The sequence below is a fragment of the Triturus cristatus genome, chromosome 2_2 (genome assembly GCF_964204655.1).
Source record: "Triturus cristatus chromosome 2_2, aTriCri1.1, whole genome shotgun sequence".
Classification (NCBI taxonomy): Eukaryota; Metazoa; Chordata; class Amphibia; order Caudata; family Salamandridae; genus Triturus; species Triturus cristatus.
Window position 1 is genome coordinate 851,410,380 of NC_140582.1, and position 19,039 is coordinate 851,429,418.

General features: G+C 49.8%; 1 protein-coding gene across 18 annotated transcripts in view; it reads left to right on the forward strand.

The window, feature by feature from the left end:
- Window positions 1–19,039, forward strand: part of RBM47 (RNA binding motif protein 47) — a 341,878-nt gene that overhangs the window by 256,954 nt on the left and 65,885 nt on the right. Inside the window, exon 1 of one of the 18 annotated variants that reach the window (XM_085642206.1) lies at window positions 7,893–8,026. The exons of the other annotated variants lie outside the window; for them this stretch is intronic. Coding sequence (XP_085498332.1) covers window positions 7,977–8,026 — 50 coding nt within the window. The 5' untranslated portion in view covers window positions 7,893–7,976. Of the gene's footprint in view, window positions 1–7,892; window positions 8,027–19,039 lie in introns of those variants that run through there. 18 annotated transcript variants of the gene reach the window in all.

Genomic DNA, 19,039 nt, shown 5'->3' on the forward strand with positions numbered 1-19,039 from the left:
TCAGAAACGAATCCCACCAACACGTTTCCTTTGATATGTATTTATTTCCGTTTTTGTGTAAGAGTCCCTGGAGAATCGACGGTGTGATTTGGCAAAGCCATAAAATGACGTTTTAAACGACATGGTGGTTCGCAGTCTAAAGCTTTTGTTTTTTACAGATGGATCTCATCCGGGCAAATGTGGCTTGGATGAAAGGTGGGACGTCTTGCATGTCACAGTTTATGGGCAGACTTGATGGTCTTGTTAGCCTGTTTCTGCTGTGTCTCTCTTACCTTCTGTTTGTAGAGTCCTTGTGTGATCAGTGCCCGTTTTCTGCTTTCAGCATCTATCTTCAGTCTGCCGCAAATCTAGCAGTCTGCTCGGTGGGTTTCACGGGTGGTGCTGGTGTAAATGAAGTTACATGATAGTATTTCATTACCTTTTACTGAAAAGCTAATCGATACTGTCATGTGCAAACTGAGGAAGGTTTCAACTTTAAACCGAGGTCAACCCCGGGGTCATGAGAAGGAGTTCAGACGGCTAGTAATTTGTCAGCTGTTCAGTCACTTGACAACCCCCAATTTCCTGTATTTTTGATTGCATCCTTGTCGCTCTGTGCATCTCTGGCCAGGATGTGCTGCAGTCTGATACTTGTGCACATTTGCACATAGTCCAGGGCAGTGGAAGATGTTAAACTGGAGTCATGTAGGAGCAGAGCTTTCTTTTTACGAACGTCACATTTCTGGCTGAGTACCATGAACTTATGACTGAACTGTACTTTGTGTTATAAAGATAGGTTGAAAACAATAAAACGCCCCACAATCCAAGAGGACCTTTGTGTGCTCCTAGTGCCCTGTTAGCCTGTTTCTTTCTCTTTCAGAAAAGTGGTCATTCAGTCTTAATCCCTGTTTGACATCTCACTTGTTTGCTTTGGTAACAAAAGTGTAACCCAGACCTGAGGCTCTCCTGACATGTGTCTGGAGCCCAGATTGAGAGAGGCGAAAAAGTCTGACGAGAGTACCTAAATCCTCTTGTGAAAATTGTCCTTACTGTTCCTCAGCAACAGCGCCAGTGTAGCCACTGTGCCGCCCTGGCATTTTCCCGGCGGGCTGCATGCGAGCTGGCTGTTTTCAGAGTGGGATGGGCTGCTGTGACCCACCCTTGCCTTCATGGCCCCATTCTAGTCATGGCATCCTGTTGTGTCAGGCTCGTTTGAACAGTTTTCTCAGGGCTGATTTTTGATTCCAGTTCAAGGAAAATATTCTGGGGTACCACATTCAAGTGTAAGAAGAAGCAGTGGCAAAGCCAGTAGATTTGGAATAAATGTGTTCGCACTTGCAGCTTTCGTGCTTTGGAGTGAGACTCACAGGAGGGTGCCAGGAGGAGTGGGTAGAGACAGTGCTTAATTTTAGCTGGTGATTGCAAGTGGGGCCCACCAGAACTCATTTTTGGGCACTGGCACGTATTTGTCCTTCTTTGACTTAGACCAAGAGGTAGAAAACCACAAAAGTGGAAAAACAGTGACAAAGAAAGAAAGAATAAAAAAGAACCTGAAAGAGTGGGCTAAAGGGGAAGGGAGTGTCTGGTGGTGGATCAAAGAGGCTCCTAGGAGGTGGAATCAGGACTGCGCAGCCTTGGTATTCGGCACCCCTACATTTGATAATCCTGGACGTGGGCTTCGAAGCAAACATTGGGCGCCTGCACTTATTATTTTACAAATTAAGCACTGGGTAGAGAGGGCTATAGGTATATATAATAATCCCTAATGCTGTTCTTTACAAGCCTTCTCGTACAGGCTGATGGATACACAAAAACAGACAGCATTGGGACAGCCACTGCGCTGAGCACAGGCACGGTTAACAAGGTCTTAAGCTTCAGGGCTGAATGAGGCTGGTGCTCAAAGGAAGCCAGTCCTTTGTTTAAAGGGGAGGACATGAAGCCAACTGTATATATGTATGAGTGTGTGTGTATATATATATATATATATATATATTTATACACACACATACATATATACAGTTGGCTTCATGTCCTCCCCTTTAAACAAAGGACTGGATATATATATATATATACACACAAAAGCCAGTACAGATGGGTGCCAAATGTCCTGCAGCAGAGTTTGTTACCAGAAACCTGCAGCAGGGACACTACCCTGTGTTCATGGTCTTGCCTCAGCAGGAAATCAAAGTGTAGAAATCAAGTAAGCGTAAAGCCAACCAGACAAGGCAACCAAAGTGTTGATAGCAACTGGTGTGCGCCTCATGCCCCAATCACATATTGATGTTGTCTGTATTTGCGTGTACATAAAACCTAAGGACATACTTGAAAACTTGGTCCAGCCCCATGGACTGCCAGTGCTTCAATACTTCACCATACTTAGTTATTTTGTCCCCACCTTGTTGCTGATGTACCTATCCAAATAATCCAGTATGTATAGTTGAACCCAGCCTGGATACTTGAGTTTTTGTAATACTGATTCTAACATGAGGTCTAGTGTTTTCTTTTCTGTCCTGCTCTCTTGAGCAGGTGACCTGTTCTTGCTTTGCAGCTGCCTGGCCGAGGCCTGCTTGTAGATGCCAAAGTGATTTACTTGTGCACTTTAGAAGATCGAAAGTGATCCGGCATTTATCAAAATGATGACCTGCGTATCCACCTGGGCTCACGTGACGTCACAAACAGTTTGAGGGGATTAGCGGTGGCAATTACCGCTCTTTGATGGGGACTGCTCTTAAGCGGCTTCGTGCGGCCCACCACCACTTTAAAGAATATTTACTAATAATTATCCTTGAATGTCAACGGATATTCACCCAAGATATAAGGGTGTTTTAGAAGTTCCTAAAATGTCCTGAGGTGTTTTTTATGTATACATTTTAAAATTGTGAAGCAGAAGACCGCATCTGCAAAGGCACATCATTGCCGTTTCTAAAAATAAAACGTATGCCATTTTTAGATCTTATCATAAAAGCTTCGTAGTTAAAACAATTAAAATAAGAAAACTATAACAATATATAAACGGAAACCATTGCATTGTCACTTGTATTGCGGTGAAACTCTCAATCAAAGTTTAACCTATAGGAGAGTGTGACATTATGTGAGGGATTCCATTTTTGTTTTAATTTAAATTTTCCCAAATTGCAGTCTTTGTATGTCAGGCACCTTAACGAAAAGATCCCCAACTTTTATATTAAAATCTATGTATAGATATGGGGTCCGATTGACAAACCTTTTGGTGCATGTATGTGTTGCTTGTGTTCAAATAGCCTTCTTTACGTGTGGACACTTTTTTTTGCAATTCACAAAAGGTGATTTTATACTTGTGAAAGGTTTTACATCATGAAGATGTTAGTGTGACTAAATCTGCGCCCGGGGGTGGCGAGGTGCGGATGTTTAGTGTGAGAATAGCTGGAATGATGTGGACATCCACTAACGTATACATTGGTGGTTATTCATGCACGTGTTCTAGACCCATTCCATCCGGGAAAGGGTTGAATATTTTACTTCTGTCAAGGGTAGGAGTAAAACCGTTTCACAAGCGTTAATGTGGAAGGGGATACCGTGAAAATTGGTGGCTGCGAATGGGATTCTCTAAGAGGAAAAAATATTTCCCATGTAGAGGAAGAATAGAAAAGGTACAGGAGGCGTTTCACTGAGTGCCATTGCACACTATGTACATCTATCCATTAACAAACGCCTCTGCATGCTCATATTCCAGAATTCACCGCTGTTTTCTAGGATTGTGCATGAAATCCTGCAACTGTCGCAGTTTTCCTGGTGTACTCTGAGAAACCTTTGTGAATTCCCAAAAATCGAAAATCTGCATCCGTGCAAGGTTGTAAACCTGTGGGTGCCAGATTCATTTTTTTCCCCTGAATTCTGTCCATAAATCCTTTGAGGCGCAAGCATTGGAATCTCCCTGGTGGTGATGACCTCACTTCCTGGGTTCTAGCTTGATTCTGCTGGAAGGTCTTTGAAGTGGGTTTCTTGCGCGTTTGTGTGGTCTGGATTGTTAAGTGTTGCCTAGTGCTAGGAGAGGGGGGATTTCTAAGTGCACCCTGTTGTACTGGATCAAAAACAGCAACAGAAGCCTGCAGAGGAAAGATCGGCATTTCAAGAAAAATATCACACTGTGTCGCATCACTATCTTTAGATTCTATCCGCTGGCTCGATAGACTGGGAATATGATGTAAGCAAGTTACCCATAACTGCAGCTAGTTCAGGCAAGGTGGACGGGCAGCACCAATGGAAGAGGTCATAATGGACGGAAGTCTATATTAGTTGCTGTGTGGTCACTAAATTGTACTTACTTTTTTGCCCAACCACCTTCCATTTCCAATCATTACCAGGCAGAGAACACAGGGGATAATGACACCTTCACAACTTTTCAGGGTTGTCTACCCAAATAAAAATACATTATTTCAAAGAACATGTAGTGAGATTTATATCACAGAACCATGAATCGAATTGCATCCGAAGCCATGTTGCTGAAGAAGATGTAGTAATGCATGTCTGACGCACAGTGTGCTTGCCAATCCATATCTCAGAATTGGAATGTGTGATTGGAAGATCGCATAATCTGTCTATGCCCTGAAGCATTGGCATCATTCCCTTACAGCGGTAGAGCCCTCCTGCTTTCTAAAGCAAGAGAAGAGGACAAAGTACAATGACAATAAATGCAAGAAGCATGCCAGCCTGAAGCTTGTCCCACAAATGTGACGAACTGCCAAGGAGCTAGATTAAACTCCATTGCTTGACCAGTGTGAAATCACTAAACGCATCTAATCTTAATGTTGAACTACTCTACTTTTGTACTTGAATAAAGGGCCCTGGAAAGATGCCAGCAAGAGACCAGAACAAATCAGCCAGTATGTGACTATACCCTGTCCTCTGTTTCAGTAAATTTCTTGCAGGCCACGGTGGAGGGATGATTGCGAGGATTTCCATTTGACTGTACATCACCTGGTGCCCGTGGAGCCAAGAGCTACTGATGAGCACCCTTTCCTCCAAGGGGTAGAAGGTGCTATAACGCAATCTGACATTTCTCCCTTAGCTTATTTGGGTATAAAGAAATCATCCAGGATACCTTGAAGCCCTCGGCTAGTTGGTGTCTTTGGCCTTTGAAGAAGGGAGAGAGAAAGTCTATTGCTGAGAAGCACCTCATTTATAAACATTTGTCCCAAGCTTCGAAAGAGGGAATAGGATTCTATGGAACTGTCCTGGGACAGTTGGCTGTGAATCAGAGTGACTTTTAAAATGTCTAAATAGTGATACAGAGTAAGATCTCTAGAGATGCTGTTGATGATCTGGAATAAAGGCGAAAAAACAATAGCCTCATCTGCTTGATCAAAACAGATCCCTGTTTCTGCAACACATGGAATGTCTGTCTCAGAGTGTTGACGTTTCCCCAACCCCATCATCCTATGCAGCTCCCAGGAACAGGCAGCAGCGTTGAGAGCAGGTCCGTCCCAAAAGTGCTGAAATAAATCTAAACCACTGTACAGATGTCCTTAACATTTCGTCATGGTTGTGACCCTGAGAGAAGTGTCACTCAAAACACCTCACTCTGGCAGATCAGGGGGATGGCGCCTCCCAGCCCGCTGAGCTTCGCATTACAGATGTGGCTTCAGATTAGAAGGCACTGAGCACTCCTCAGCAGCGACGGGGGTCCAGGGCATAGTGGGTGGCCATGGTGAAGCAGGAGGCGACCACAGTGGGCAGCCACAGTTCTGGCGTGTGAAGGTCAAGAGGTCGGAGACCTGGCTAGTGCAGGACACGGCCTGTGCCAACATGGTGCGCAGCTGTGGGTCTGCTCCTTCGTGCCAACGGGTGGTGGGCATACCCTTGTAGACCTCTGTGGGCTGAGCACGGGGCACGAGTGCTGCTCGTCCCTCTGCCTATCCATGCCAGAGGCAGCGTTGGCTCGGCCTGCGGTGTTGACTCTGCCTCGGCCCCTCTGACTCATTCTCCCGGGGTTGTTTGCCCTCGGCTCTGCTCGTCCTTTGAATACAGTGGGGCCAAAGAAGCGGGTATCACATGATTGGGTTTTATCTCGGCGGGGTGCGGAGAACAAACTCATCTTATCGTCTGCCACAGTCAACCAGTGACAATGGGGCAGTTGGGGGGGGGGGGGGGGACGTCTACCAATGTTTTAAAGGGGTCGCCTTCTCATCTTGTCCACAAACGGTGTTGGGCAGAGCGAGGTGCAATGCATGTGAGTGTTTTTTCAGTTTCTTTTACCGCCCACATGAAAGATATGATTTCGGGGGCTGTTCCCCGAAGGGTGTGTGATGGTGGTGCTAGCAAAAATAAGTAATCAGCGGGGTGGGCAATTGACCGCATTGGTAACTAATATATCTAGAGTGACCGGATCTTGAAAAACTAAAACCAGCACATGCTAGAAAAAGAGACATAGAACTACTATCCTGCATCAGTCGAGGATCACACAATGACATGATTGGCAGCGCTCGCCAGCTGGCCAACATATAAACCACGGACAACGAGGCACTATGGTGGATCCATTTCATCTTTTACATCCAGTGTCAGCCCAGTTAACTAAATTGCTTTCTCCTAGCAGCTGCTAACGAATTCTGCCCCGGAGCACATAAAAAAGATATCCCACCCCCACCCCGTGATCAGTCGACCCTCTGCGGAATTGGCCAGGACAGGTGGCGAGAAACTGGGTCAGAATGACCAGAACTGAGAGTCATTCTACGAAAGGTCTCAAATGAGGGGGACAAGCGGATAAAACCCCGGCCCCTCTTCCGAATGCCAGCTTCCAGTTAATTTTTTTACGGTGCTAACATTGCGCTAATTTTACATAGAAATGGCTTTATGACTGAATAGCGCAACGAGGTAACACCAACGGCGGGCAGAGCGCTACAAATACCAATAATCTGATTAAAAAAACGTTTTGAGTAGTAAGAGGCCCCTGGGGATGAGCGTTATCTATATATTGAAATAAGACAGACGGGCTCTTGGTTTAAAAGCAACATTGAAATAGAAAATAATATCAAACCCCCCATAAGTAGACGAGTATAAGCCGCAAATACCTTATCTGTTGTTTTCTGGCAGATATATTTCATTCTTGCTAAAAAAAAAAAGTTCTTAAGATTTATTTAATGCTGGCTAGGTTAGGTGTGAAGGCCCCCTCCCCCGAGGGGAGTTGGTGGGGGTGGGCGGTCTAGGGGGAATCCCATTGTCCTTCGCCGATAGAAGACCCCTGATAAGTTTAGCTGCCTCTTCCCGGGAGAAGGTAAACATACCTTCCCGTCTCTTTTGACAGAGGACACCCCTTGAGGTGCCTGGCACCCGAGTACCACAAAATCTATCTGAGGGACTCCGCATCCGAGGAGGGCACTGCCTACGAGGGGCAGAGCGTACGCGAGCAGGCTGCCTCCGAGGGGCACTGATTTCTGGGAGAAAACTGCCTCAGATATACCTACCCATGACCTCTGACGAGCGCGCTGCTTTTGAGGGAAAGGCCATCTGAGTAGCAAAGCACCCTGCCTCAGAGGAACATAGAGCCTGAGAAGTGAACTGCCCCAAAGGGACCCGGTATCCGAGGGGGGGGGGGGCACCAAGTAGCCTTTGAGGCGCACAACATCTGAGGCGCACACTGCCTCAAGGGGGCACAACACCCGAGGGGGGGGGGGGGCTATCTGAAGAGCCTTTGAGGCGCACAGCATCTTGGGAGCACCCTGCCTTTGAAGCATTAAGTCTGTGAGAAGCGCCCTACACCTGAGCAGGCGCCTGCTAAGGACCACCGAGCCTTTGACGCGCATCATCCAAGGAGCGCGCTGCATGTGGGAGGCACACCTTCCAAGACCCACCCTGCCTTTGAGGCGCACATCATCTGAGACACATCTAAGGAGTACACTGCCTCGAGGCGCAAGGTATTTGAGGAGCACGCTGCATCACAGGACACACCATATCAGTTGTACATCAACATCTTCTGGGGCGCGGAATTTGGACCACAACCCTTCCGAGGAATAAGGTGTGCCATGGACGCCGAATGCCAATGGCCGCGCTTCTGCTTGACACAGCATGAGAGGTACTGTCACACATGGGCAATTCCACGGGGGGCTGTAGTGTTATGGGTTACAGCTGTGGTGATTACTTGTTCATGTGACCACCATCGTTTTGGGATCTGGCACACGGTGGGCATGCTGTCTTTGAGTTCACCTTCTGATGGGCATAACTTCTTGTGGACATGTTTCCGGAGTGCACGGTTTATGATGGTCACCGGTTTAGACGTGGCATGTACTTTTGAAACAAAAAGAAGCTAATGGGGCGTGTCTCATATTGGAATGGGATCCCACCGCAGCCCCTCCTAATGCTGTCCCCCAGGTTGGCTTAGATTCTGGTGTGCACAGTTTCTGGTGATCACACTGTTTTTGCTATGAAAACGTTTCAGCATTTCTGATGTGCGATGTCTTAGTTTAAGAAGTTTTCGATTGTCTTTTTGGTGGTGTCCTGGTTATGTTGGCACAGTTTGTGCTTTGGCACGATGGAAAAGTATGAAAGCTCACAAGTCAGAATCCGCGTAAGGCCAACTCTGCCTTCCATCCTACAGAGCACGCTAGACTGGGATTTAGTCCAGCCCTTATTCACCGCGTTTAGCGTTTGTAAACTTGCGATGTGAATCCGTGCTCACGATCTGTATTGCTTGTAGCTCTTAGAAACGGCAGTAGTGAGGGATTTAGCGCTATGTAAAACAAGGTGCTAGATTTACCAAGAGGCTATTCCCATGGGAAGTCGGCTTTTAAAGCAGCTGACTGTGTTTTTCCACAAGGAAATGTCCCCTTAAACTGTGATGTTTGTGTTTTTTACTCCGATGTCGAAACCAGCGGAATTCTTCGCCTGGTTTCCATGGGAGTGCAGTAATCCTCTCCGTGGCGAGGTGATAAGATTTCACCGGGTTCTCGGTGGCTGGAGGTGGGTAGACTTTGCCCGCTCGCGCACAGGCCCGGGGCGCGGCAGATTCTAAAGTACACACCCTGCGCGTTGCGTCTCGGGCCCCAGCCCTTCACTCGCAAATACAGTTGAACAAACCTTGTAATGAGAGGATTTCTAAAAGTTAAAACCTAGAGTCAAGCAGAGCTGGGCCCAAAGGGAGTTTGTATTTATAGCGTCCGCGCCAGATGGTTGGTTAGGCGTGTATTGGGGCAGAAAGGAAGGCAGGCGCTATACTTCTGCGAGGGCAGGATCTGAAGCTGGGGAGGGGCAGTGCAAATTGTCTAAAGTATTGGAGTTTGCAGTATTTCTTTCAAACGGGCTCCTAGAATTAGGTTCTGACGTCTCTGCATTCCTTGCTGGGGTCAGAGATGTAGTCGCCGATCTTTTTAGTATCGTTGTCCCACCATTTTGGTGGAAAAAAAATGAAACGTTTTGGAAAGCTGGTTTCAAAGGGGGCAAGGTCTACAGATCTACCCTCATACCTTGCAGTGTGGTGACGGATGTGCCATAAAAGAGTAGAAAACATGACGTCTGTAGCGCGAGGACATCCCCCCGCCCCCCAATCAGGAATGTTCTGAGCCTTCCTTGAAAGACATTTGTCCAATTCTGAGGGTTGCTCTTCGGCAGTACATTGGATGACAGAATTTTAGGGACTGGGCCAGAGAGCTGTGCTCTTCAGAGGAGGCAGGACGCCGCTCCCCGATGCCCGCTACTGCTCAGAAGAAGAAGCGTGGGTGCTTCTAACCAGGATTCATTTTTGAACATAAACACATAGACCCATATCCTTTCAAAAGGTTACCCTTTAAGGCACCTTGAAAGTTTGAGCGAGAACTTTAAACCCATCAATGCCATCACAAGGAGATGTTATTCTCCTATCAGGAAAGAGCTGAACTGAAAAAGGCCTGCCTGTCTGCAACGGGGGCGCAAACCAGGCATGCTGGGGCATGTCTCGTAGACGAAGCTGCTTCCCACTTTATTTTAGGAGCATCAGTGGCCAGACTCCCCCCACACCCTCACCCTGGCATAATTGGACAGAGCTGTCAAAGTTTGGAAACTAGAAAACATTGTAATCTCACTAGTCGCGATATCTTGTTTGCCAGTAGAAGGATCCCCCCCTTGAACTTGAAATGTCTGTCCACTCAGGCACCATCTAATTTTAAATGTGATTTGCATGTCAGCCAAGCTTCGGAATAAAAAGTTCAAAGTGCCTAACTTTTCGTATGATAGACAATAGAGTAGGTGAAATCCCTGCCATCGTGGTAAAAAAAAATAAGCGTGTAGCAGCCCATCTCAAGACTAAGAGCAGCTTTGGAGGGACATCTCACTGCAGGCCTGGAAGGGCACAGTAGCAAGCTCAGCCTCGCAGGGTGTACGGCCACAGTAGAAAGATGTGCCTCTCCTCTTTCCTTGCCTGGCTGAAGGTAAGGGTGGCTAGTGAAAGTAAAGTCCAGTAAGCCTTCTTCACATGATCCAGAAATGTTTCTGACAAATGCAGATTTTGCATGGACACAGAACCTTCAATGCTAAGTGGGAACACCACTCAAAAGGCCCAAGAACCGCACTCTAAACCAGCCAATCCTGGATTTCGTACTTAACGGTTGCATGCACTTAGAGGTAGGGGTTGGCAAGTGATTTTTGTTTCCAAATGTGACTGATGACTCAGAGATCATGTGGCTGGCGAGGTGTGTCCATGGTGACCGTCTATGAGATGCTGCATAGGCGGAGCACACTCCTTGGCAACGCTTGTGTTGTTATTTATTGGTGATCATCTCCATGAAGCAGCGGTTGGGGTTGGGAAGGGAGCACAGAGATGTCTGCTCACAGACAGTCACAAACCAGGACCCATCCTAGCTGAGGAATGGGGATCAGGCCATGGTGCTGCTTTTTATGCACCTGGATACCACAGTAACGCAGACGCGTATCACATATACATACCGCTCTTTACCCTTTAGATTACAAGAAGGCGTTGCATGGACCGCCTACCATTATATGTGAATAAAAGTTGTAGGTAGATCCAGGACAGACAATTCAGTGCCACACTTCCCTCCCAGGGAATCCCTGCTCGGAAGCTCTTTTCTTATATCCCGGGGAAGTCTTTCTGAATCCTTGTCTGTCTTCATGGCGCCTTGGTTGCACCAGTGCATTTCAGCTCATCCTTATTTTGCAGAGATAGCGTGAGAAGGGCCCGATGGACTTCATTATTTTCCGCGATATAATGCAGTAACCTTCAATAGCGCCAATATGCACCTCCTCTTCAGCTGCAATGTTTAAGACACCAGTCGACACAAAGTATTTGGGTGTCTTTCCTTTACCAGATTGTTACTGTACTTACAGCAATAAAAGAGTATTGTAACAAAAAGCACTTTTGTGTATAAAAAAGTTACAATGTGGTGAACCACAGTCGCAGACAATTGTAAATAAGTCACAGATGCACCAAAGTCAGTCTAAAACATATTGATATTCACTTGGTTTTTATTTGCACTTGAAAGAAGATTCATGGCAAAACATTAAACTGGTAATATGCTGCGGTTCATGAACAAGATGTCCCTGTGCACTGTTCAAAATATCAAACTGGACATAAAACCGCTACAATAATATGGTCTGATACAGCCTACCGCCCCCTCCTCCCCTGACTGTGACAAAAACCAATATAACCTTCTTGTTTGGAATAGGGGGTCGTTGACCCCCGATCGTATTTATTAACAAACAAAACAAGTTATATTCATAAATACAATAACGCAGAAATGACAAGACAGGATTCGGTACATTTGCTTCAATCCTAGCTTTAACAAAAACTCTAATACATAAATGTTCCTATCCTAGTCTAAAACATTGCTGATCACATTTCTGCGTATTCCTCTGGGCCTACGGCAAGGTCAAAACGCTGGCCCCTCCCCCCTTACACCGAATTGTCCCGCGCACCCCAACCGGGATGCGCATGCGCAGGAGGCCCAGCTGACCCGGAAGTACTTACCCCCAGGCAACCCCCAAACGTTCAGGACTTACTCCATAAAGGGGCCATGCAGACAGCGCAGCTTACTTACGCCCGCGTGCGGGGTGGCCAACCAGCCAATGGAAAGCGTAACCCCCCCTTTGTCCCCGCACCGTTCCAACCAACCGGTTGTAACTGCCCCTGGAGTCTGGTGAGAGCCAAATGTCCCTCCCCTCTGGGCGCCCCACGTAATAAGACGCCCCAAAAGATGAGTCAATTTAGTCTGTCCAACCTATGACCTTACCGCCCACACATGGAATATCGCCTAAAAACACGACAAAAAAGGCATAAACAACATATCTACAATTGGCATCCTGTGGAAAAAATATAGAAAACATACATTCTTCAACAAACTCTTATTTCAGGGATGGTGGGTGGGGAAAAAACGATTAAAGGTCCTCCCGAGGGAGGGGGGTGGCACATGCAACGGATGTGCTGCCGAGGGGAGGAAGAGATCGTCTCTTGCGCTCCCCCGGCTTTAAGGGTCCCCGAGGGTCGCCCACGCAAGTGATCAGATCACTTCCGGGGCGCGGGGGAGCCTCCCATGACCCGGAAGTGATTCAATCACTTCCGGGGCATGTCCCCTAGCGCAGGCGGGGACAATGATTGGGGCACGATTCCGGGGGGCACGGCCGACCACCATAATGGCGGCGGGGCCGATGCTGGCCCCGCCTTCCTCTATGGTCTGGTACGGCCATGCAGACAGCGCAGCTTACTTACGCCCGCGTACGGGGTGGCCAACCAGCCAATGGAAAGCGTAACCCCCCCTTTGTCCCCGCACCGTTCCAACCAACCGGTTGTAACTGCCCCTGGAGTCTGGTGAGAGCCAAATGTCCCTCCCCTCTGGGCGCCCCACGTAATAAGACGCCCCAAAAGATGAGTCAATTTAGTCTGTCCAACCTATGACCTTACCGCACAGGCCTGCATAGTAGACCGACTATCAGGCCCCCCCCAAACCCAAGATCATACTTAGCAGTGAAAACCCTCTAGCCAAGCTAAAATGTTGCCCAGGAATAACTCATTACCCAAGCGTGACAGGTGCACCCCGTCTTGCACATAGCACATGTCCCCCCTAATGCATCCATGAGCAATTACTTGCAATCTGGGGGTCCTAAACAGTTTGTCTATTTTGTTATTGATCCTCTGGGTAGAGTGATTGAGAGCCTTCACTGATGCCAAGACTTCAGTGGCGTGGGGGGGTATCATGTGTGACCACACGATAACCGTCTCAGGGCAGTGCTTCGCCAGCCATGCCGACTCTGACAGCACCGTTTCTAGCAGGACCCTCCGATTGAGATGTACCAAGTCGTTGCCCCCCAGATGCAAAATTATAGCGTCGGGAGGGGTATCCAAAGAAGTGAGCATGTGACCTACCCGTTCTCTGAACCTGTCAAAACGCAGGACCCCATGGCCAAAAAAGGAAACCCTGACACCTAACCGCTTTGCGCGCGCTGCCCCATCGCCTGCCCTGAAAAAACTGCCTAACCGGGACACATAAGAATGACCAAAAACACATGCATGACGTTCCCGCTGTGCCTTCGGGGAAATCCTCGTTGTCTTGACTGTGCCACGCTCTTGGTGGGGTGTCGCCGTCTCTCTTCCTGCGTGACAGGCCGAGGGAACTGGTAGTAGAACAAGAAAAGAGTGCCATCAGTACCGTTAACATATGGAGTCATAACATATAAACACGCACATAACGCCTAAAACAATTGGAGGCCCACCGCCCAATCCTACGCACATCCTCCTCCCCCAGACCCCGCGCAACCGCCTCGGTGGCGGCACCAATCCTGAAGGAATGTGTCCCAAAACTACCGGGGTCCAGTCCCGCCCTGCCTATTGCCTTATCTAAAACCCGTTTAAATTGGAATTTTGTCAGTGGATCTCCCCCGTGTGCATTAGTAATGTCCCCCCCCTACCACTCGGTCTGTATGGCAGGAAAGCCTCCACATGAAAAACCGGGCAGCAGGGATTGCCCGGTGCCCGTCTGAGAAACACTACCTGGCCTTTTCCTTGCTGATCTGTCTTCGAACGCCGGATTGTAACCTGCAATGCCCCGTTATGAAAGTGAATGTCACCCAGCTGTAAGCCACCCCCAGGTCCCTTTTGTTCTTAGCCACCAATTCCCCTATTCGAAAGGCCCCATAGAAAGCCAAAGTAAAGGCTGCCCTGAATAACAAGCATTCCGAGACATTGTCGCAAGTCTGATCTAACGCTGCCATGACTGATGTCAAGGTAGTCAAACCTATCGGGCGTCTAGTATCCGGGGCAGACCCCTGTAACCGCTGCCAACCCTTCAATGCCTTGCGCACTATGAATGACTGCGTAGGGTCCCGCCTGCCGCCCATCTGTGCAAAAAATGAAATGGCTGCTATGTGTCTCCTAGCCACCCCTACCGACTTCCCCTCGTCCCGCAGGGCTTGCAAGTAACAGCACACCCCGGCCGAATCAGCCCAATGTATTCCACCCTGATCTGTTAAGAAATTACAATATGCCTATGCGTATGCCTTTCTTGTTCCTGGCGCTAGGCTCGCTGCCACCAAGTCTGGTAAGTGCGGGCACCAATCTGCCAGAGCTGTTCGGGGAAAAGGCGTTGGGCATGGCGCTGCTCCCGGGAGATGAGCTCTGAAGACCTGCATCTTGAAACGAGATAGAGCGTCAGCAGCATGGTTCAACACCCCCAGGACATGTTTCGCCCTAAACTGAAGATTCAACTGGAGGCATCTCAATACTATCTCCTTAATCAAACGCAAGATCATTTTACATTTTGCTGACTGGTTGTTTATGCACTCCACCACTGTCATGTTATCAGACCAGAACACCACTGCTTTGTTGCGTAGCTGCTCCGGCCAGACCCACAATGCCACCCAAATGGGGAATAGTTCCAAAAAACCAATGTTAGAGGTGAGTCCATTGTCCACCCACCATGCTGGCCAACGCTGTGCCACCCACTGAATGCCCAGAATGGCGCCAAACCCCTCACTGCCCGCGGAGTCTGTCATTAAACCCAACTCCGCGCAAGAAGTGACCGGGCCGGGCCACAGGACCGAGCCATTGAAGTCCCGCAGGAATGCTAACCAAATCCGCATGTCCTGCTTGACCTCGCTGCTCAATCTGGTGTGGTGGTGCTTCTGTTTGAGGCCTGACATTGCCTGTGCAATGGACCATGAAAAGGGGCGTGCCATTGGTACAATGCGTAATGCAAAATTTAACTGCCCCACCAGCTGTTGTAGCTGATGAAACGTCACCCTTTTAGCTTCCAGACATTGCCTCAGCGTCTCCCCAAACTTAGTCACCTTGTTAGCGGGAAGCCGTGAGCACCCCGCGACTGAGTCCAGTTCGATCCCTAAGAACTCTATAACCGGGGCAGGGCCCACGGTCTTTCCCTGCGCTAGGGGTACCCCAAAGCTCTCCATCAATGCACAGAACCGTTCCAGCGCCTGCCCACACCCCGCGCCCCCCGGTGTCCCCAGGAAGAGAAAGTCATCTAGGTAATGCAGCACATGCCTATGCCCTGTCACTTGTCTGAAAACCCACTCCAAGAACGTACTAAACATTTCAAAGTAGGCGCACAACACCGAACACCCCATTGGCATGCACATGTCCATGAAAAACTTGCCCTCAAATTGGAATCCCAGGAGGTGAAAATCGCTCGGGTGAACGGGTAGGAGCCTGAAGGCAGACTCTATGTCTGATTTTGCCATCATTGCACCCGGCCCCAGACCCCTCAACATTTCAATAGCCTGATCAATCGATGCATAACGCACAGAGCAGCAATTGTCATCAATGGAGTCATTCACAGACTGCCCCCTTGGTGCCGATAAATTGTGAATCAGCCTAAACTCTTCTGGTTCCTTTTTTGGGACTACCCCCAGGGGGGAACAAACAAAGTTATGCACAGGTATTTTGTCAAAGGGCCCGCCACTCTACCCAACCTACATTCTTTTCCAATCTTGGCTGCTGCCACCCCAGCATTCTGGGTGACCGATACTTGATTCCTGCAGAACGAGGGACCCACAAAATTCTCCACGGGAATTCTAAAACCGTCTCTGAAACCCCCTATTAGGGTTTTTGCTGAGGTCGCGCACTTATATCTGTTTAACCAGGGCATCATGGCGTGGAGGAGGATGGGTGACCAAGCTCTGATGGAAATCCCTTCCTTCTGGTTTCTTCCCCCCCCCCCATCCTTCTGTTTTTTAAGGCACTTTGCCTCGCCATGCCCTGAGTTGCCACAGAAACTGCACGCGTGTCTAAATCTGCATGTCCCTGGTGCCCTAACGCAGGAGCGCCTGTTGTAATCCCAGCAGCATCCCTTCTTTCCGGCCCCCCCCCGCCTTGTGCAGCTGGGGGGAACGCCCGAAAGGGCTGAGGTCTAGGCGGGTCACTGGCAGCCTCAGCTGAAAGGCCGCCCACATGATCCAACCAGGATATTCCCTCCACCTGATTCCACTTTAACGTAGGATCAGATGCCCTGATGCGCCTGAACTTTTTGTCATACTCCAACCACCCCGAGCCCCCTTTTGTCGCCTGCGCCGTGCTGATCCTAGACATATAGCAAGCCATCGCAGGTGCTTCCTCAGGGAAACGCTCTGTCACCACTGCCATGTAAATATTGTAGGCCAGCATCCAATGCCTGATGTTCTCCTCAACCCTGTATTTTAACATTTCGTTCGCCCACTCGCGCGCGGGCATATAATCCTTCTTCCTCTTCATTTCTTCCCTCTCAACCTCATCTATCAAGAGTGAAAAAATTTCAATGTATGTCCCTTTCCAAATTCTCTCCTTAACCTCCTGCGACAGGTGGCGTGAGAGAGATTCGTACGACGTGCGTGCCTCACCCATGCCCATCAATGGCAACGTCTGTGGCTTACCATGCGAAGGTCCCGGGGTTTCCTTGGGAGCCCCGACCGCCGGCACGTCCTTAGGCTTGGCTAGATTGATAAGCTGTTTCGCCCTTTCCAATGCGTCCGCCCCGACAACACCCGCCGCACCCACGTTCAAACCCATGCCCCCCAGCCAGGGAAGCACGGCTGCTAAACTGGAAACAAAATCGGGAGGAAGTGTTGGGCCCCCCCCGGGTGCGGGGGGAACAGGTACCGAAAGATCAGGCACCGCTGGCACTGGCACCGCTGGTGCGGGGGTAGGATTTGCAGGTGCGGGGGGAACAGGTAAAGAAAGATCAGGCACCGCTGGCACTGGCACCGCTGGCGCGGGGATAGGATGTGCAGGTGCTGGTGGCGGGATAACGGGAGTCGCAGGGACCAAGGGGACAGACCCACCCACTGGGTTGACAGGAGAAGGCTCGCCCCCCGGTGCATTAGGGGATGCGGGTGAGACAGGCAAAAACGGGGCCCCACCATTCCCAGGGACAACCTGCGGGCCTTTCTTTGCCCTACTCTTCCTCGGCAAGGGGGGAAAAGCCTCTCTTGGAGGTAAAGCGTCCCTGCGGGACCTCCCAGATGGCCCCTCCTGCGCATCCAGCCTCTCCGCCAGCTGCGCCATGGTACTATCCATCTCCCCAATCTTTTGCATGAGCGCGTCCAAAACAGTTGCTATACCTGGGCGCCGCTCGCCACGCTTAGCCTTAGGTGGCATGACTACCCTGCGACCTGCTCCAAACTTTTACCGTTATTTTGATGGAGGAAAACACGACCGGCCACTTCACCCACGCTACCGGAGCCTCAGTACTGGCTAGCCCAGCAAGGCAGGTGGGCAATATGCTCCAACCTGCTTGGCTCCCAGCAGCGCCGGGATGCAGACCCTTGTCCGTGTCCTCAGGCACCCTCCGCGCAGACTCGCCCTGGTCTCTGCCGACACTCCAGATCCGTAGGCACCTTAGCTGAACTGGCCCCCACGATCGGTGCTGCTAAAAGACAAGGTGAAAATTAATGTTCTGCAATTATCTCCTTCCCTAACACGCAGCGCTAATGGCCGCACTCTGACACAGTAATCACCGCTGAAAACCAACAAAAGTAAAGAAATCTCCCCCAATGTAAGCACCAGCGCTGCAGAACCCCCCCCCCCCTCTCACTAGCGTTGCAAATATTGCCTATAAACCCCACTCGTGATGCGTGAGACGAAACCGGGATCAGTTTCCCGCGCTCATCGATTTCACCTCCGTCTCCCTCCGCGATGCGTGCGTCGGCTTTAAAACAGCGACCCGAGCTGTAAAATAAAGCCAAAGCAGGTTAACAGAGTCCCCCGAGTGTGGAGGGGGAGGGGGGTGGCCGTGAGCCGTCCCGCCTTCTTCCGCTTTCGAAAAAGGCTCGTCGCTACCCCCAATGCGTTGCCCCCACTCAAGCCCCGGGCTGCTGGTCAACTCCAACGGGCACGCTGCGATGTCCAGAGCTGCTGCACCAGAAGGCAAAAGAGCAACCAAGGCAAGGAGCACCCGCCGCCGAGATCACCGCGGTCACGCTGCGCGCCGCTCCGTCCTCCTCCGACTTGCACCAGGCAACGAACAGTCCGGACAACCAAACGACCCTGCAAAAAGGAAGAAAAAACGATTAAAGGTCCTCCCGAGGGTGGGGTGGCACATGCAACGGATGTGCTGCCGAGGGGAGGAAGAGATCGTCTCTTGCGCTCCCCCCGGCTTTAAGGGTCCCCGAGGGTCGCCCATGCCCCCGGAAGTGATCAGATCACTTCCGGGGCGCGGGGGAGCTTCCCATGTCCCGGAAGTGATTCAATCACTTCCGGGGCATGTCCCCTTGCGCAGGCGGGGACAATGATTGGGGCATGATTCCGGGGGGCACGGCCGACCACCATAATGGCGGCGGGGCCGATGCTGGCCCCGCCTTCCTCGAGATGTGACTGGGCACCATGCTCTGTGACGCGACTCAGGGGACCCACACTACTTATACTTTGAACACTTCAAATGCCACAGGGGCATCCAATGCTACCTGTACCCAAGCAGAGATAGTCACTCTATTACCACAGTGTCAAGAGTCTCTCCGCCGCATGCATACACATATATGTAATAACACATACTTCCCCCTCAAAGTCAGTTGCAAACTCTGAGCAAATTCTGCCATTCGCGCATCTACTCTGACTTCGCACTTGACTGTTTCCTCCTCCAATCCACTTTGCACTTTCATTACAATATACACCACTTCAGAAAAT